The 21,245-nt window shown below is 34.4% G+C and overlaps 1 protein-coding gene across 2 annotated transcripts in view; it reads right to left on the bottom strand.

Annotated features, from left to right (window-relative positions):
• Positions 1-6,515: 6,515 nt before the first annotated feature.
• LOC109080955 (bone morphogenetic protein receptor type-1B-like) overlaps positions 6,516-21,245 on the bottom strand; it is a 48,411-nt gene continuing 33,681 nt past the window's right edge. For both annotated transcript variants that reach the window (XM_042723181.1, XM_042723182.1), the window contains 10 exons: positions 17,677-17,827; positions 17,493-17,592; positions 16,153-16,255; positions 15,476-15,572; positions 14,577-14,715; positions 13,482-13,674; positions 10,144-10,441; positions 8,370-8,545; positions 7,569-7,699; positions 6,516-7,082 (listed from right to left, as the gene is read on the bottom strand). In XM_042723181.1, coding sequence (XP_042579115.1) covers positions 6,957-7,082; positions 7,569-7,699; positions 8,370-8,545; positions 10,144-10,441; positions 13,482-13,674; positions 14,577-14,715; positions 15,476-15,572; positions 16,153-16,255; positions 17,493-17,592; positions 17,677-17,827 — 1,514 coding nt within the window. In that variant the 3' untranslated portion in view covers positions 6,516-6,956. The remainder of the gene's footprint in view (positions 7,083-7,568; positions 7,700-8,369; positions 8,546-10,143; positions 10,442-13,481; positions 13,675-14,576; positions 14,716-15,475; positions 15,573-16,152; positions 16,256-17,492; positions 17,593-17,676; positions 17,828-21,245) is intronic.

Genomic DNA, 21,245 nt, shown 5'->3' with positions numbered 1-21,245 from the left:
TCAGACATTTGATAGATATCAAAATACATGAATGAAACATTTGTGTGGAATGTTTGCTTGAGTTTATCTGGTCATATTTACATGCACATGAACTTATTGTGAAACTTAGGAAAGTAATGTCCTGGGGGAAAGAGGGCTTGTTGATGTCAGCAGAAAGGAAAGTGATTATATTCTGATGGAAAATTTTAAAACATTTTTTGAGTCATTTTCGCTGATGAATCATTCACTATACTGTGGAAGCCAATTTCTGCCATGTAAGAAATTAAAATCATGCTGTGGAAAATTATAATTATGACATATAAAATGATTATTTTTAAATAAAAAGTCAAACTTGTCAAACTGATGGTGACAAGCACAGAATTATTAGTTAGAAAGTCATAATTGAATGCATGATTTTTGTTATAGTTCACTTTTTAAATCTCCTGATTTAAACTTTGTCATCATTTCTGTCATGTCATATTTTGACATATTATTATTATTTTTTTTTTACATATTTTTTTACTTGTGATCATGGTGACGTTCTTATAATTTTGACGCCATTATTTATAAGGTTTTGCCAATTTCAGGTTTTCATAATTTACTTTTTCATCCTATAATTTTGATGTTTTGCCATTTTCAATTTGTCAATTTTGACTTTGTCATAATGACTTGGCATCTCATTTTTGACTTGTGATCACTTTGACTTTTTGTCATTTTTCCTAAGCCATCTTGTAATTTGGAATTTCTTTTTCTTCATAATTTCGACTTTGTCAAAGTCTACCTTCTTCAGTATCTCATCATTTATGATTTAAATTTTATTTTTTCTAGTATATCTTTTTTTTCTTTTTTTATCTTTTTTTCTTTTTTCATAATGACTTTTTTAGAGTTATCAAAATTAAACTTTTTTGATTGTTTTGTCGATTTCAACTTAATTTCAACAAATCTAACTAATAATTGTGTCATAACTATGACTGCTATCATTTAGAATTGCCATAATTACCGTTTTTGTTGACGCTTTGTCTGTTTCCAGTTTTTAATGTCCTAATTGACATAATTAAAATCTTATAATTTTGAGTTATCACAATCGACTTTATCTCAGAATTTTGTCTTTGTTCATAATTTTGACTTTCATAAAGTCTGCTACTTTTAGTATGTCATAATTTTTGACTTGTCATATTTTAAACTTGCCTTATAATTATGACTTTTATCATTTAGAGTTGTCATTATTTAACTTTTTGATATGAGGTTTTTTTCAATTTAAATTTTTTGTCAATTTTTTTTATGTCACATTTTGACATATTCTCAATTTTTGACTTGTAATCATTTTACAAGTCCGCTGGGAGCTTATCTCATAATAGTGACTGTTATAATTTAGATTCGTCATAATTTAAATGTTTTTTTTAGTTTGGTGGTAGTTTATATGTTTTTTGTGTTTTTTATTTTTAATGTCAGAATTGACTTAGTATCTTATCATTCATAATTTAAATGTTTTGTCAGTTTTGAATTTTTAATGTCAGAATTGACTTAGTTTATTATAATTTTTGATAATTAATTTTTATTTTTTCTTTTTTATGAGGGGAATGATTTTTTTTTTTTTTTTTTTTTTTTTATGTGGCAGAAATGGGCTTCCATATTATAAGACCAGGAACATGCACTAAGGAAGCAAACAGGGTCGTTTTGTTTTCTTCTCAGCTCAAATATAAAATTCCCATTTGCAGGAAATAACAAAAGTCTTTAGCAAGACCTAAAGTTAAACTCCTAAATGTGTTTACAGGCGGAACAGAGCGTTTACAGTTAATGACGGTCTGTGCGTGCATTCTGCATAAATCCGTGGCACTAGAGGCTGGTGTTGGTGTGCTTGTAAATGTGAAACACAGGGCTCATTATCTGCAGTTTCACCGCCTGCAGCCGCTGCCACCCCACTACCACGAAAAAAGGCCTCTAACCAACTGCCATTTCCCACAATCCAACAGATCAGAGGGGCTGTGCGCAAAATAAAAGACAAATTAACGAGCAAAACAAGACAACAGCAAAGCCCCTCTGTAAGGCTGAAGAGCAGCAGTGCAGTGAGTGTCTCTGTCTGCTGGAAATGCAGTGCCAACTATGCAACGTGTGCTTCTGTGCAAACCGCTGGCAGATGTGCATCGTTACGACTCGCGTGTACAGAGAGAGTTTAATCCACAGAATAAAGCTTCATTAAAAATCAAAAACAAATGCTATTATGTCTGCAGCCAGTTTCTGTATAAAATGTATGTAAAGGTTTTTTTAAATAAATTATATTTTTAATCAACGCTGAAAGTGGCCTTGTGTTTTTTTTGTTTTTTTTGTGTGTGTGTGTGTGTGTTTTTTTATTTGACCTTCCTGGAGATTCCTTGAATGTTTTTTTTTTTTTTTTTTTTTTTTTAACTGTTTAACCTTGAGTAATAATAAACGTGACTATATTAACAAACATTTACCATGGCAACCAAAACAGGGGCTGGGTTCATTATTGTTATTGTAATCTTTTATGAATTTTTCTAAAAGTGTTGTTAGAAAAGGCATGCTGTTTGTGTCATTGGGCAATTCAGGAAGTAAAATTGGATTATATACGTTCATGTTAAAGTGTTATTGAATTATAATTTTTTTGTTTGAATCAATGTTTCCTTTGATTTTACTTTTGTCCAGCCAATGCAACTGTAGAAAACATTGGCAAAGAAAGAGAAATTGTAAAAGAAATTATAAACAGAGGTTGATTGTTTTTGAAATTATATTGATTTTTTAATAAGCATATATATATATTTACATTTATGCATTTGGCAGAACGCTTTTATCAAAAAAAAACAAACTTACAATACATTCAGGCTATACATTTTTTTTTTTTAACCATGTGTGTTCCCTGGGAATCGAACCCACAACCTTTTGCGCTGCTAATACAATGCGCTACCACTGAGCCACAGGAACTTATAAGTTATATAATTTAGTTATAAGTTACTGTGGCTCAGTATATAATTCATGCTTGTAATTAACCAAGTGACAATGTAATATTTATTATAATTTATAATAATAAATGTATTTATATATTATTAATAATCTTGAGTAGTTTAAAACAAATAGGACTCTGCTTAGTTATTATTTAATTAATATAATTCATTCTTGTAGTTTAATTAACCATGTGTAAATATATTATATACACAAAAAAAGTTTCATTCTTCCAATTAAAAAAATTTTGGGTAATGATCTATATTTTTAACTTGAGCCAGTGAAAAATAAATAACTTGGAACAAAGTCATTCGAAGGTCCGACTCCTGATGCATGGCAAGTTCCTCAACGCATCATTTCAATTCGCTACCTGGAACGTCTGAACATTATGCCAAACCTGCAAATTGGCGCAACTCCTGGGAGAATTTAATCACTATCATCTTGCCATCTTTGGCATTGGTGAGGCCCACTCGTCCAGTGGGAAGTTTATAAGACCTTTATATACTCCAGCCACAACCGTGACCATGTCCGTGGTGTGGGGATTGTCCTATCCTGGCGACCTGTCTCGGACAGAATCATTTCCATATGGCTGCAAGGCATACATGTGAAGTTGACTTTCATTCAGGTCTATGCGCCAGCAGATGATGCCTCCGATGCAGATAAAGACTCTTTCTAAGACGACTTACTACTTGAGCTCAACTGTATCCTGCACCATGACCTCGTCATCGTTGCAGGCGATCTTAATGATCGGATAGGTAAGGAAGGGAAGGCATTTGTTTGATCATGTGATTGGCCCTGGTTTTTTGGTGAAAAAAAATGATGATGGTGTTATGCTACTGATTATTTTTTGTGTACAATGACTTGTGGTCACTAATACATACTTTCCACACAAGTGGATCCACAAAAATGCGGAAAGTCCCGGGGGCCTGCAGGGTGTACAACGAGTTTGACTATGTCTGCGTCTCCAAGCACTAGTGCTCATCCATCCTCGATGTGCAAAGTTATCTGGGCGCCAATCAAAAACGCGGAAAGTCCCGGGGGCCTGCAGGGTGGTTACTGACCACTTCCTGCTCGTTGGAACGTGGTGATTTCGTTTTGGTTTCGTACAACTCCGAGTCCCAGTCGTATTGCAGCAGTACAATGTTGCAGTCCGGAATTACTTCGAACTATTGGCCCCCACACATGACCTGGATTCCTGCTGGAGCAGTTTTGAGACACTCTGGCAACCGCAGCAGAGGCTACCACGGGGCACCTTCAGAGAACACTGGATCCAACCTCGATCATGGGCATTGATAGATGAATGGTGGCATGCAAAGCAATGTTGAAGCAAGTTGCAGACATGACAAGCGCGAGTGGGTCAATCAGAAAGGGACCGAGGCACAAGAAGCTTCAAATTGAAATGATACACGCACCCTATATCCGATCGTTTGAGAGCTTTCCAAGTCCCCATCCAGAAGCAGCGCACCGATGAAAGATCAGGACGGTAGGGCCCTTCCTAATCAAGAAGAATGCGAGCGTCGGTGGGTTGGGCATTTCAAGGTAGTCCTAAACCAGTCAGTGCAAACCCCAGCATTTGATCGCAGCCTCTTAAACCCTACACCCGATCTGCCAGTAAACCTTGACACGATCACGGTAGTGGAAACAAAAAATGTGATCTGGGTAATCAAGAATGGCAAGGCTGCAGGCCTGGATGAGATCCCGCCTGAACTACTTAAATCTGGTGAGCAGTGCCTTGCTGATGCCCTGACAGATTTGCTTAATGCTTGCTGGGCAACCTCAGCAGTCCCTGAGGAATGGAAACGAGGTATGACCATCATGCTACCCAAAAAAGCAATCTCTCCAAGTGACAACTGGCAGGGTATTACCCTTCTTTTGGTACCTGGAAAGGTATTTTCGATTGTCCTTCTAAACCGCCTCAGAGTTGTCGTTGCCTGCCTTAGATATCAACAAGCAGGTTTCCGAAGTGATTGAACAATTGCTGGAAAACCAACTACGGATCTAACTGAACATTATCGACTTTGTCAAGGCCTTTGACTCAGTGCAATGAAAAATGCTAAGGAAGATATCCCAGGCTTACGGAATTCCATGTCGATTTGTAGACATCTTTCGCAACCTTTACCATGCTGTTTATGGATGGAAGAAGGAATAACTGATTTCTTCACAATTGAAACTGGCGTAAGACAAGGTTGTGTGCTTTCACCGATGTTATAACTAGATTGTGACTCCTGGCTATGGTCATTGTGCCGACGGCGACCTACGCAATGCAAGACCTGGAAGATGACTGAAACCATAGCTCGAAAGTTGGATGTTTTCCACCTTCGTTGTTTGCGACACATCCTTAAGATCACTAACTGCGACTATGCTACAAACATGGAAGTATACCGTCGTGCTTATACACAGCCCCTCTCTGCAACGTTTTTGTTTCACCAGACACATCTTACACCTTCCTGATCATCGGATACTCAAGATGGCAATATCCTGGCGGCCTGCTCAAGGCAAACGAAAACAAGGACGCCCAAAAATGACCAAGCGAAGAACTTTAATGGAAGATCTGCGAGCAGTCGACATTCCATGGGATGAGACTGAAGTCACAGCCACGGATCGAAGGCATTGGAGAACGCTTGTCACCCTATGAGCCAAACGGTGCCGGTGGAAAAAAGGATTAGGGTAGGATATTTATATTTATACTACGGGGCGTTTAATGCTTGAATCTTATTGGTTGACGAATGTCCTGAGGTGTGCAATTATTTTCTGGGAAACGCACAGCGAACGTAATTCCAGGCAGCTCTCTTGACCGCATTACAGTTCCATATCACTTCGCTTAGTAAAACTGTAATAATGGTCACGCAGTTTGCACAAAAAGTGTTGTCAGTGTTGTCAGCACTGCCCTGGCGATTTAATCAGCCTATATAGTGTAGCAACATAAAGGCTACACAAGGCATTTCTCACTAGCGATGTAATAACAGCGCTGTTTAGAGACGCTGCAGCAGAAGAGTGTTTAGAGACGCACAGAGGTACGTTAGCCTAATTCACACAAGCTCTCTCTCTCTCTCTTTCTTTCACTCTCTCTGTGTCTCTGTCGCTCTCGCTCTCTTTATAACTTCACTAATAACTGCATTAGAATCCTATCAACGGCTCAAGCCTCCATTACCAGCTTTAAAACAACATTTTGGTACTAGCAAAAGAGGCATTGGATGAGACGCGGAAGAAATAGTCCTACTCACAATAGCGATTTAAGTACAAAAACCACACGAATCCCTTTAAATAAATCATCGGATCTATGTCTTGAGGTGTGGAAACCGTAGTATAAGCGGAATAATTGACTCCGGACCATTGAATTAGAAAAATAATGCACACTCCGCTTCGCGTCATGGCCGCATCACCACCTCGGGTGTGCATTATTTTTCTAATAATTCAACGGCCCATCGTCAATTATTCCTTACATATATATATGTATGGTTTTTTTATTGTTCTATGCAACCTTTTTATTCATTCAGAAAACACCTTAACAAGAAAGGTTTTACTTGACATTAATGGTCAACTAAAAAGCAACACAAAAAGTAACTTGGCGCAGAACATTCATTCTCATTAGAACATTTATTCAAGTACATTAAAGCTTCACTCTCATTTTCATCTATTTACAAAATAAATAAGGCACAGCCCACCAAAAAAGGTGGGAAACTTGTTGAAAGCTGTTGACTGACTGACAACACAAATCTGAAACGATCCAAAACTATGGTCCTGTTGGAGCTGAACAGACTGTGGAAAGAGAAAGCTGACAGTTCTCTGGGGAGAGTCATGTGATCTCGCTCGCTGAGGTCCTGCTTCGTCCCGCTCGCCAGTGTTCACAGGTGCTTGTGTTACGCAGCAGGACCAGCTGTATCTCTGTCCTGAGATCACATGAGATCTCGGGCGTCCTCTGCTGCCACCGGGTTGTTTGCAGGAGGCTCTCGCGTGATTGAACTCACCCCACGGCAGGCAGTGAGTTCAGGGTTAGTGTCAGTGCTACTGGTCTGTTCTCAGACTTTAATGTCCTGGGACTCCGACATCTTGGCCAGCGTCTTTTTAACACGTAGGGCGGTGAGACGAGAGGCCGGATTATGAGCCCAACACTCCGTCATGAGCTTCCCCATCTGCCTCAAACACTGACAACACACAAAATCAAGATGAAGAAACTCATGATGGTTAAAAATAAATTGCAATGGCTAAACTGCAAGATATTAATTCATTTGAAGAAAAAAGGAAAAAAACAGACTGTCCAGTTTACAAAATTATATTATTTGTGATTTGTTTCTCTTCTAAAATTGATTTCTTTGCTTTGATTAATGTAAATAACATGCAATGCACTAGATCATCAATAAGTGCTATTACAAGCTAATAGATATCTTGTATATTTGTGTTTTGTTTCTATTGTGATACAAAAATAAATTAGTTATTTCAGCAAACCATACATCAGTATAAATGAAAATGAGAAATATTTGCCTTGGAAGCTAGCTAAAATGGACTAAAATGAATAAATATGACATGAAATATTGACAATAATTATGACTACAAAAAAAAGGTACAAATGAACACCAAGGTTGAGTCTGTGTGTTTTTTTGATTTAGAGCACTGCATCAGTGTGTGTTTACCTCATCACTGCTCCAGCGGTTAGGGAAAGATGGACGTATTCTCTTAATACACACAACCTCTCTCATGTCTTCATACGACGGGTCATTTGGAACATGATCGTGATACGGCAGCTGATATTCCTCTATGATACCTGCAGAAACATCCGGATAGCAATCAACACACAGACGCAAAATAACAAACTTGAATGAAATCTCATTAAAATCTCTTTTAACCTCTTAAATCAATGAATTTATACATTTTTATACAAACCAGGGTAATTAAAAAATAATAATAATAATAATTGTTACTTGAAACAAACATTGAATGAAATAAATGTAAATATTAAAAATAAAAAAACTTATTAAAAATATATATTTAATTTTTATTTGGTTTATATTCATAAAATAGCTAAAATGAAAGTAAAAATGTATAAAATAATAAGAATGACAAAAACACAAGACAGAACTAGTAAAACTTAAACTGAAATTACAATGAAAAAGGAAAACAAATAAAAGCATTAATAAAAAACTATAATAGTATCTTAATGACATTAAAATAAAACTGATACAAACAATTGAGTAAAGAGCAAATTGAGACTGACTTCACGAGAAATTATAGTTACTATTATGTATTTATAACGAAACACTGACTTTTCTAATGAATAGTTTGTCAATATTAAATAAAGACATTACTTTACTATAAATATAAATACAAAAAAAAATGACTTGAGCTTTATCATCCACATCAATAAAGAATATTATGAGAAACGACTGAGACAAAGCTGATACTATAATGAAACATGGTAATATTACGAGCTGTACCTCCAGACACACAACGGCGGGCGATCTCCCACAGAATGAGGCCGAAGCTGTACATGTCGGCCATGATGTAGGACTGAAAATGGTTCCTGTTCAGAGTCTCGTCCAGAACCTCAGGAGCCATGAAGCGTTTGGTGCCCACGCGTGTGTTCAGGGGGATGTCCACTTCATTAGTGTCGCTGTTCATGAGACACAACAGTGTTTCAGTGCTCATATTTAAGCTGTAGAGCTCATTTCATAAGCATACACTCTTCACATCATTTCTGCAGTTCTATTAGGGGAAAAACTTGTTGATGCAACTTTGAAAGTGTACTTTGCCAAGCTACAGCCAAAATACCCAAAATACCCTTTCAAAAAAGTAGTAAGTTACGCCACAATTTACTACTTAACTACACTGAAGCTACTGTATATTAAGGGGCCATGTTTATAGTATGTCTAACAAAAATGATCAATATATTAATGCTGCTGGCTCTTATGACATTTTACTTGTGATTTTCCTCATTTGCAAGTGGCTTTGAATAAGTGTCTAATAAATGCATATATGTAAATATATACAAGTGTAATTTAAGTGTTATTTATATACCGTTGTAGTATTTATTATTATTTTGAAATAGCTTTTATTTTTATATTCTCAGTTTTTGTTATTTTTATTAGGTTTTTTTTTATATTTCTATTTAGCTTTAATTAATTTTTATTTTAGTATTAGTTTTTGAATTTGTACTTAAACTTAAACCTCTTTATTTCAGATAGTTGCTAAGACAAGCTTTTTTTTTTATAAAATATAAATATTACTACAGACTTTGATTAGTTTTTTTTTTATTATTTGTTAATATTACTACAGACGAAGTTTTTTTATTATATAACCATATTTAATTACCAGATCTGTATGTATCTGAATATAATTAATAAAAAAAAAAACGATGATTTTTGATGAGGATTTTTGATTTTTGAGGAATAAATGTAAATATATATCAGTGTTGTTTTAGTATTGGAATAGTTATTATTGTTTTGACTTTGCTTTTATTTTTATAGTTTCAGTTTTCATTTAAAGTTTTAGCGGTTTTGTTTTTGTCATATTTGTCATTTTTAATAGTCTTTTTAATATTTCTATTTAGCTTGAATTTATTTTAATTTCAGTTTCAGTTTTAGTAATTTCACTACTTCAGCTTAAACCTGTTTTTATTTCAGTTAATCACCAAGGCAGCATTAATTATTTTTAAGGTCAAGCTGCAATAAAATAATTTAGTAATTTCACTACTAGATGAAAAAAAAAATGTTTTATCAAATAATTAATCTAGCCTATATTTTAATTAATAAAGTTTATTTATATACATATATTACATATATATATGTAATATTTTAATTACAGAATTAGAGTGACAGAATTAAACTGTGCAGTATGCACAAATTTATACTGGAGAGTAACCAATAAAACTAATATACTATTTTCAATATAATTTCATTTACATAGCCAAATTGAAAATAAAGTGACAATCCATAATACAATTCACAATACATATTAGCATTAATTATTACAATTTTACCTTGCTACAAAAAAGTTGTAAAATGCCAGACAGGGAATTTTTGAGTGATCACTCAATTGAATATTTGAAATTGCTTTTTTTTCTTTTCTTTTTTTTTTCTTAGTTTTTAAATGAATATTTGAAATTGCTTTTTTTTCTTTTCTTTTTTTTTTTCACTGGTTGCTAAACCTACTGCCTACAATAATCAGCAGGTTAACCTCAAAGAAAGTGAAGCAAAGGCGCTGGTCTCTGACCTGATGAACTTGACGGCCAGGCCGAGGTCAGCGATGCAGCAGGCGCCGTTCCTCTTCACCAGGATGTTTTTGCTCTTCAGGTCTCTGTGGGCGATGGCCGGTTTGCCCTGCGTGCCAAAGATTTCTGTGTGAAGGTGGCAGAGGCCGGAGACGGACGAGTACGCCAGTCTCAGCATGGCCCGGCTGTCCAGGGTGGTGCATTTCAGATAGTCATACAGAGAGCCGTTCTCATGGTAGTCGGTGATGAGGTAGAGTTGAGTCCACGAGCCCGTGCCTTTAATGTCGGCCGCTATGAACCCTGGAGAGAGAGTTCAAATTAGTGCATGAGGCTAAATATACCGAGCCGGACCGTGCTTAAAGTAATGTAATAATTAATCTGATATCAGCTAATTAATTTGAAAGGACTGCTAATCAAGACGCTTCAATCGTGCATTTTAACATGGTTCATTTTCCTGTAATTACCGACTACATGTTCACCAGTGGGAGTAATTAAATAACAGTAGATAGGCTGCTAATGTAACTACATTTTTCAGTTGCGTGACAGCAGCTCTGCCGTTTTGTAAATAGAAATGCTATTTTTTCTAACAAACAGTGGAATAGCATGAAAAGAAACAGTACTGCTGCTGGTTTCATCACTTTGTATTGTGCGAGGAGCTTTATAGCTGAGTGATCAAACAAGCTTTAACTGTATGTCCTCATGCAGTGATTAATGATAGCGAACTGATTTATTTTGGATGGTTCGTTTTAATGAACTAAAGTCACTTTAATTTGAGTAATCACTCAAACGTGTTCCCAAAAGTCCCCATGTCTAAAATCTTTAGTTAATTGAGTAGTTGACAAATAACATGGACATGTTTGTTGTTTTGTTTTAATGATCTATTTACAAACATTAGTTTTCTACTTTAAAAAAATTATTTATTCCTGTGATGCAAGGGCATTACTCCAACATTTTATGCATTATATACCATTTATTTGAAATAATGATATTCAATAAATTATCTTCTTTTTTTTTTTTTGGTAAAAAAAGAAGAAAAAAAATTACTGCCCCCAAATTAAGGCCCCAGTAGTGTTATTGTTATTACCAAAATATTTAATAGCCTTGTAATTAAATTTTTTTTAATTTTTATTTTTTTGATCAAAGTATCCTAAAAAAGCTCACATGTTGTGAAAAAATATTAGCAGGAAGAACATTGATAGTCTGAGGTTAGGATATGTGAGAATGATCCTATGTTTCTGCACATATAAAACTATGACGATATACAATGAATCAAATTAATAATAAGTATGTTTCCAAACGTTTTGGTCCTGTACTGTTCTTAATAATTAATAATAAGTAATAATTAACACAGTGCTTAAAAAGAACAAATTTTCAGATGGGTACAATAAGTGTAAGATAAATAGATGACTAACGATAGGATTACAACTTCATAATAAACAATCGACACAAAATTGCCTTTATTTCCAGGTAAATATGAAGCATTCAACTTGAGACTGAACAAAAGAAATTGAATGAACAAATATAAAATAAAACTGTATTTAATTTGTTCAGTCAAGAGCAGTGAGTGGTTTTTCTCTTTGTGTTTTGTTGTTTTATTAACGTTAAAGGAATAGTTCACCCAAAAATAAAAATAACGTCAGCTGTCTGTCAATTCTGTCATAGTGTTTTATTTTTATACCACCATTTACTCACTCAAAAGTTGTTTTAAACCCGAATGAATTTCTTTCTTCTTCTGAACATAAATGCTATTTTGAGGAGCGTTGAAAACCAAACAGTTGCTGGTCCACAGTGACGTCCGTAGTATTTTTTGCTGCTATCAAATTCAATGTTGACCAGCAACTGTTTGGTTACCCACATTCTTCTAAATATCTTTTGTGTTCAGCACAAGACAGAAATTAATACAGATTTGGGAAATTGAGATTTGGGACAAAATAAATTAAATTTTAGGGTGATCTATCCCTTTAATGGACAGTCGCATGTTTAATAGGAGCCCTACTAGTCCCTTTAAAGACCTGCACGCATCCTAATAAACAGGCCTGGTATACGTGTTTTTTTCTCTCAACTGTTTACTTTAATTTTAAACATAACCAACTGCGTCTACATGTAAACCTTGTGTGTTTTGACAGTATTAGAGCAAAAGATAACTTCAATAATCAGGCGCTGTTTGACAGGCTTTAACGCACGTGCTTCGGGTGTATGTGGCGCTCAGAAAAAGCACAGGTCAGACCAGCGTGCGAATGAAACATTTAAAAGCACATGTAAATAATGAGAGCGCTGAGTCAACACTGATGTGAATGCATGTGGCGTTGTACAGTATATGACGGAGGCACCAGAACTGCAGCTGATAGAATGTGCGCTGTAGCACGATACTATTTCTTCAAAAGCAGATCGTGGAGACATATTTATCATCCACGATCAAAAATCGTCATATCGCACACCCCTACTGTGTGTATATATATAAATTAAAAAAATATATACAGTGATATAGAAATACAGCAATAAAACATTGCTTTGATTTATGAATACTGTGAACTTATTTCATTTCCACAAAAAAAAATTAAAAAAAAATAAATTCAATTTAATTAAACAGCAGGGGTTCTATAACTTAATGAACAGCTAATAATTTAATTAAATAACAGATAATACATTTTAAATAAAACCTAAAAAATAAAACACTAAAAATATTAAATATTTTATTTGTTTACCTGCATGTCATGTGACCATTAACCGAACCATGAACATGCAAATGTGTGCAATTATTGAAATATTATCTTACAATCTCAGTGAATATTTTAAATTGTCAAAGAGGTTTGTTTGACTGACAAAATGTTTGGGAATCCCTGTTCTAGAAGAACAAAAAGATTACACAATTATTGCATAAATATAGTCTTAATGTTTTGTTGTTGTTGTTGTTGTTTTTGGCCAATCCTGGACCTAACCAGTAACCCTGACACTTTATTTTATTGAACGACCTTTGTTAAATTACATTACAATACATATAGTGCAGTGGACATTTTCAGTTATTTAAATGCCCATTGTGTTAAGCACTGACTCATTTGGCCTCATATTTTAAAAGAAGTGCAATAAAAAATAATAAGTTCCTTTATTCACCCTAATTATACACCTACTGCCCCCTTAATAGCTTTAGTGAAATTAAATATTTTTATTAGTGAACCTAACCCTTTTTCAAGAGGGTAGCTGAATAACTTTAAATCATGAGTTACTTAAGCCTGACAAGCAGTATCTTTTATTTTAATAGTCTATATATTCCCTAAATGAATAGTATAACAGTAGCATATGAATGTAATGGTGTATGTGTGTCTGAGAGAGAAAGTCTCACCGAGTATATTCTCATGTCTCATGAGGACAGTCTGATATATCTCTGTCTCTCTGAACCAGCTGGCCTCCTCTGTGGTGAAAAAGACTTTCACAGCCACTTTCTCTCCCCTCCATCTTCCCATCCACACCTCTCCATAACGGCCCTTCCCGATCTGTGTCACCATCTGGATCTGCTTCGCTATAGTGCGCTGCACCTACAGACACAGACAGACACATATACAGCCAGATAGATAGATAGATAGATCAGACAGACACATATACAGCCAGATAGATGGATAGATAGATGTTATTTTCTTTACAATTACATGAAGTGACTGATCATACACAGTAAGAGCAGTCAGACGTATTAAGAAAATAAGATAAATAGGGTCCTACGAAATCTGGTTTAAATTTTTTTTCCAAATTATATTTTTTTTACAATGTCTGTTTCTCTGGATTTTGTTTTAATTGATTAATTACATTTTTTTAAATAAAACAATTATTTTTTTTTTTTTTTTTTACATTTTTTTTTGCGTTGTAATTTTCTGGATTTTGTTTTAACAGTACTAGTTTTATTTTTGTAAAGCATATCTTGTAATTTTCTGGATTTTGTTTTAGATGCATTGGTTTATCAACAATCAAAAATTCAGGTACAATTTGGATTTTTGGAAAATTTAATTCTTTTTTTTTTTACAATTTTTTTTTTTACATTTTTTATTACTTATCATTTAGTAAAAAAATCAAAAACAGGTACAATTTGGGTTTTTTGAAAATTGTTGTTTTTTTTTGTTATTTTTTTATTTTTTTCATAATTTAGTCAAATTAGACCAATAATTTATTTTGGCAGGTTGTAATGAAGACTTTGCTGTGTATCTGATATTTTCAATTGAGCCACTCATTCACTCGGAGACACATTGACTTCACATTAAATAGTCTTTTTGCAGTTTAATAATCACATACATTTGCTGTGTATCTGATATTTTCAATTGAGTTAATCATTCTTTTTGAGGTTTAATAATCACATACACTAGTTCATGTTGAGATCTGACTTTTTTCTGCATCACAGAATTCACAGGGCTCTGTGTGGATGTTGATTTCATGTGTGTGTGATTCTCACCAGCAGGGGGAGTCCTGACCCTGAGCCGGAGCTCTGGGACTGCTCTATGAGATCCCGCAGGGATTCTCCGGGAGGAATGAACGTCTCGTCCGGATGCAGGCCGAGGCTGTAGCGCGGGGCTAACTCGTGACGTTTATACCTGAAACACCACACAGACCACTTCAACTCCAGACTAACATGACCAGAAGTCCACACAAACACAAGCAGGGGGTTTAATATTATATAATATTAAAATAACGTGACAGATTAAAAGTTTAGAATTAGTGTTGGTCTGGTCTCAAACAACCAGACACTGTAGTTTTTGCTGACCAAAAATTTGTAGTCTTTTTAAGGCAAGACATCCCAAGTGAAAAGTTTAAAAAAAAAAAAAGTAAATTATATCACCATACTTTTAACTCTGAGATCAGTGAACAAAATGTGTATTTTGCACATTTTCTTGCCATTTTCTTTCCATTAATCTAAAAAACATGTTATGAAAAACCAAACAGCTCAAAATCTCAAAACTGACCAGTGCATGAAAAACAATATTTTTGCCAGTAGTGTCCTGCCTTTAAGGGATAGTTCACCCCAAAATCTTTTAATCACCCTCATGTTGCTCCAAACCTGTATCCAAACACTCACACAGAAAAAATGATGGCCACCAAACAGTTGAACAAACTTCCAAACAGACTTCCATAATACTGTTTTCCATACTATGAAGTCAATGGCTATCAGCAAACTGTTTGGCTACCAATATTCTTCAAAATATCATCTTTTGTGCAGAAAAAAAACAGAATAAAGAAACACATAAAGGTTTGTAACAACTTGAAGTGAGTAAACATTTTTGGGTGAACTATCCACTAAATAAGCTTAATTTAACACAAAAACGAAGTCTGTGTTTGTGTTAGTAACTTACACACCTGAAGTAACAGAAGATGATGATGACGGTGAGGATGAAGCTACAGACCGTCACTGAGATGAGCAGAGCGATGTGATGAATGTCTCCCACTACATAACCTGCACACACACACACACATATTATTTCATGTCAAAAAGTCAACGGTGAACACACAACTCTTACATCATCACACTCGGCTCTATGAACACTTCCTTCAGGAGCTCTGTGTGTGTGTGTGTGTGTGTGTGTGTGTGTGTGTGTGTGTGTGTGTGATGAAATCAGAACTACAGCACAGGTGTGTGTGTGTGTGACAGACAGAGAGGCTTCTATTCTGCTGTGTTGATTGATGGGGAGTTGTTCATGACAGCCTAAATAAACCCTACAGGTGTGTGAGAGTTTCTGACCTACATATATTTTTGGGAACAAATCAGACATTTTTTCTAGGAATGTTGCCCAAAGGAAAATACTAAAGGGGTTAAATCATATTTTTTTATTTGCTTTAGTAAGTGTTTGAGTTAGTCTATAGTAATCATTATTATATTATTATATATGAATATACTATTTTGAATTAGATTTTATTATTATATTTTTATTATTATTATGTGTGTGTGTGTGTGTGTGTGGTGTGTGTGTTATGTGTTATGTGTGTTGTGGTGTGTGTGTGTGTGTGTGTGTGTGTGTGTGTGTGTGTGCACTCACTGGGTGTTCGTAGAGGAGGCAGTGTTGGATGCAGGTCTCTGTTACAGTAGTCCTGATCTGTGCAGCACTCGAGTGCTCGCCGCTGTTTAGAGTTCCCCGTATCCTAAACACACACAAACACACACTACATTAACACATCAGGTCTCTCAGGTCTCTAGTGATCTCTCAATGATCACTACATGCATCTCATTTAACTTTTGTAATGTGACATAATTCAAGTGAAACATTCAATTATACAATGTCCACTAATAATATACAGATGATATACAGTAGGAGCAGTACTTAAAATGAGTGGGTAAAAACAAGCTATGATATTATTTGCTAATATAACTTTTCCCTGTCCACTTGGCTTTGCCGAAAAAATATAAAACATTTTAATAAACAAATAAGATTTTTATTTTTTCGCAATAAGACCAGGCACAGGTATTAAGAATGTAAAAATGGTTAACAAATTTGTTTTTTATTTGTGTTGTGTATTGGTTTTATTTTTATTTTGTGTATAGTATACTGTTATGGTCATTTTTGAAGCTTGGCAGTAAAAACTGTTGTTCATTTTCATAATATGGAAAAAAGCAGCTGCTAAACTGATAGACTATCTTCATTTGTTTTGCACAGAAAGAAAATCATAGGATGACATTAGTATGTAAGCGTGTTTCCACTGCAGAATTAAAAAAGTCTCGTATACTCATCAAGGCTGGATTTATTTGATCAAAAATGTAGGAAAAACAGAAATAATCTGAAATATTATTACAATTTAAAGTAACTGTTCTCTATTTGGATATAATTTAAAATGTAATTTATTTCTGTGATGCAAAGCTGAATTTTCAGCATCATTACTCCAGTCTTCAGTGTCACATGATCCTTCAGAAATCATTCTAATATACTAATTTGCAGCTCAAGAAACATTTATTAATATCATAATTGTTGAAAACAGTTGTGCTGCTTTATATTTTTGTGGGGGTAAGAATTCTGGACTCTTTGATGAATATAAAGTTTTTATAACGAGTTCTTCAGTAACATACTCTTAATGGCTTTACTGTTACTTTTGATCAATTAAATGCATCCATGCTAAATAAAAGTATTAATTTCTTTAAGTATAAACCTCTGAACAGTAGTGTAATTGCAACATAATATGTCACAATCTGACTTTATTAAGACACAAAATTGCATATTGGCATATAAGTAAAAATTGTGAAATATAAAGGAGCAGCACATGAGTATTTAACGAGGTGTTTAATTCACAGTGAGTTACGTAAGGCTTTTGTTTCGTCTGTGCTTGAGGACTGATGCACTAACACTTAAATGGTTTGTTTTGGAAATCAGAGCAGTTCATGACTCACCCGGCACTGAAACTCTGATCCAACCAGACCCAGACAGCCTGACGTCACCACAGCCGCTCCACCCTCTTCCTCCACCATGGTGAAGCAGTAACCGTCCGTCCTAAATACACAACACACATGTAATACTGGCTACAGATTGAATGTGTGCAAGAGTACTCAAGTGAGGTGGGATGCGTCCTGATACCTGCACGTGTTATTTGTGGAGTCCTCCGGACAGTGATGGTAACAGTAGCACCACAGGAAGCGCTGATGTAGAGCCGGCGCATCACTTCCTGTCTCCCGACGTTCTTCCACCTTCCCAGAATTCCTCAGTAGCATAGTGTCCAGAACGTTAGCTGGAGAGGAGAAAAATAGGAAATGGGTCAGTTATCATCCTGTCAGAAAGTCACCTAACTTTTATCCAACTCAAAAATGTGCTTTACTTCATTCCTTCTTGTTTACAGAGCGAAAATAACAGCGAGAGACCGAACTGAATAATTACTTCAGATATCCAGACTCTCAGGATCATAACACACAGCTTTGAAGTATGAAATTTATGGCACCTGGGGAAATATGGCTGCAAATATCACATAATTCTTACTCTTTCATCTTCAAATATTTGTAGAGAAAAAATGCCGCGAGACATTTTAATAAATTAAACAAAAAGATGGAAATGAAGTATGGATGGTGTGTGGATAGTTTTTGACTGGTTTTTGAGGGGTTTGAAGAGGTTATTGGAGAAGTTTGTTTGAAGAAGGGATCTGAATGGATGCTGAACTTGTGAGCAGGCGAGTCAAGGACAGACGGACATCAAGGAGAGACTCACTAAAAGTAATATTGATTTGTTTGTGTAAAACATTGAAATTATATGAAAAATGTGTAATCAAACAATCAAGATTCTATCGCGAACTACAAAAATACAAATGATTATTATAACACCACAGTCAGTATTCAATAACAATATTCATCAAAACAATTAAAAAACAATCACACAGCCCTAATTTGAGAAAGCTTCTTATGGTTCTCAAGGTTTCCGAAGACTAAAAAGGAACCGTATAATTAATTAGCCAAGGTTAATAATAATATCTTTGAATTACTAGTGTTGTTTATTTTGGCAGCCTGAATGAATATTCAATATTTCATATAAAGTTAAAATATGTTGGAAAACCTAAAAACAAACGTAAATTAACATTACAAATCTATCCTTGCATGAAAACTTGAACATAAAAAAAATAAATTTCAAAAAAAGTTCAAATGAAAAAATATTGTTAAAAACCATAATAACCTTGTTGAGAGCACAATTGTGCTTTTGTGTCCATGAGCGAGACACTTAACCTCGGGCTCCTGGTGCTGTAATTAGTGCATGCTAAGCCACTCTGGGTGAAAAGTAAGTAAGAGTGTTACGATACAGGGCTGTAAAGTTGATGTGTGTGTTTTCCTCTCCCACAAGAGCTTGTGCATATGACCGAACACACACACACAGTTTTCGACGGTCACAAAGGTGTTTATAGAAGCTGACCAAACACCCTTCAGTCAAAATAACTCCACATCTGTGAGCTGTTAAAGACAGAGAGGGGGTCCTGAGAAATGCTGTATATAATTTTGACATCAAGGCATAAAATAAAGATGCCTATTTCACGGCTCTCTGGAAACTTTTTCTGATTAGAGTCCTTACCAGGTCAAGAAAATATGATCATATTACCCCAATTTTTTTTTCTGTGTATTGGCTGGCTATTAAGTTCTGTATCAGTTACAAAATATTATTATTTACCTACAAGGCCCTTAATGTTTTAGCTCCTGCATGCCTAACTGACATCCCGTGGCAACTAGGAATTACACAAGCTTCAGTCTGTATCCAGCCCTTAAAAAGACCTGAGATGACTGAACTCTATAGAAGAGATAATGCAAACCCCTCAGAGGACCTCAGATGATGCCAACCCTGAAACAACATAAACTACCAAATTTTGCTACAAGTTTGAATGCAACATATAATCATTGCTGTTAATAGTGTTCATCATCTGTTTTATTATGTCTTTTTTATGGTATTTTACTGTATTTTTAATGTACTAGTCACCACTGACAAGCTACTACTAAATATATTGTAGAAACTTAAAATTTCCTGTAAAGCTGCTTTGCAAGGATTTTTATTGTTAAAAACACGCTATACAAATAAACTTAAATTGATCTGAATTGAATTATTCAATTGTGGCTTTCAGTGTTCAAATATTCTTATATATAAGTTTAAACTAGACTCAATGTAAAAAAAATAATAAATTAAATTAATGTCTTCTTTTATAAGAAATCTTTTATATTATTTTTTAACATTATGATGATATAAGTGTTTCATAGGACATTAATAAAAACAAATAATATATATTAAATATATTAATTATATTATTTCTTATATGCATATATATAAATATATATATATATGCTTTGATATGTTTTGATAGACAATAACTTTATATCGTGCACTGTCGGCTTCACAACTTTGCAGATAGTTTATGTTCACATACAGCTACATGACACACTGTATGAAAGGTAATATTTGAAAATGCATAATAGGGCCACTTTAATAATTCTATGTTTAAAAATTATATTCCTGTTATATTACTTATGTAAAATTATCGATGTAAAAATCTAAATAAATAATATCTTTACTGTTATTTTTCAGTTACCTTATTATTTATCTTTATTTAAAGGGATAGTTCACCAAAAAAAACAAGTAATAATATAATATAATATAATATTATATCATATAATTTAATTTAATTTAATAATTTAATTTAATTTAATTTAATTTAATTTAATTTAATTTAATTTAATTTAATTTAATTTAATTTAATTTAATTTAATTTAATTTAATTTAAATTTAATTTAATTTAATTTAATAATACTGGAATAATAAAATATTAAAAAATAAAAATTTTTATACAAATTTGAAAAACTCAAGTTTTAGTTTAAAAATTCAAAACTATATTTCATGTCTATAATGTCCAGTCATAGCATAAGTCACGATGGGGTCCTGCTCACCCTGTCTGGGTTTATTTTTGTGATAATGACCACCTGACTGTACATTATGTTATATTTAGTACTTTAAAGTCAACTTGAGCAGGCTCTCTCTCTCAGCAAACTATTCTTGTCTTTCACTCACTGTTACAAACACTATCACTAGTCTAAACTCACTAATGCACTGCTTATGTTACAGAGCCGAACACAGCACTGCTTTAGTCTGGATAAAGAATGAAGGCTAGTCTGTGTGCGTCTGAAAGCGTCCTCGCACGTCTAACACACATCATTAAGAGACGACTTTAATCCTACGAAGTACAGACACACTTACACTGACCTGTGAATGTATACAGTAATACTTTTTCATGTGCGGGACGTCAGGGGCCCCCCGATATAAACACTTACACTTTCCCACACACACTGTGAGTGTGATGCACTGCTCACTATCTCATCCCATCCCTGCCTCATCCATTCATTTCACATATGCACACTTCATGAAACACACATATAAAAGCAGACAGATTTTGGCCCTCGCTTGTATAGTTAAGAAAGCCTTGTGAAAACAGTTGTAAACATAGTCACCGCTGTGAGACGTAACGTATAAACAGAACAGCTCATTTATAACCGTTAACCCAAGAGCGTTCAGCTTACAGTGACGCACAACTTATACAGTCAACATCGTGCTGCAGAACCGGCTTTTAGTTTGTTTGGTCTTTGGTTGAACATTTATTGATTTCACACATTTTTTATACAACTACTTGTACT

The sequence above is a fragment of the Cyprinus carpio genome, chromosome B5, assembly GCF_018340385.1.
Source record: "Cyprinus carpio isolate SPL01 chromosome B5, ASM1834038v1, whole genome shotgun sequence".
NCBI lineage: Eukaryota > Metazoa > Chordata > Actinopteri > Cypriniformes > Cyprinidae > Cyprinus > Cyprinus carpio.
Note: the sequence above shows the minus strand (reverse complement) of the source record. Positions and strands in the feature narration are given on the sequence as shown.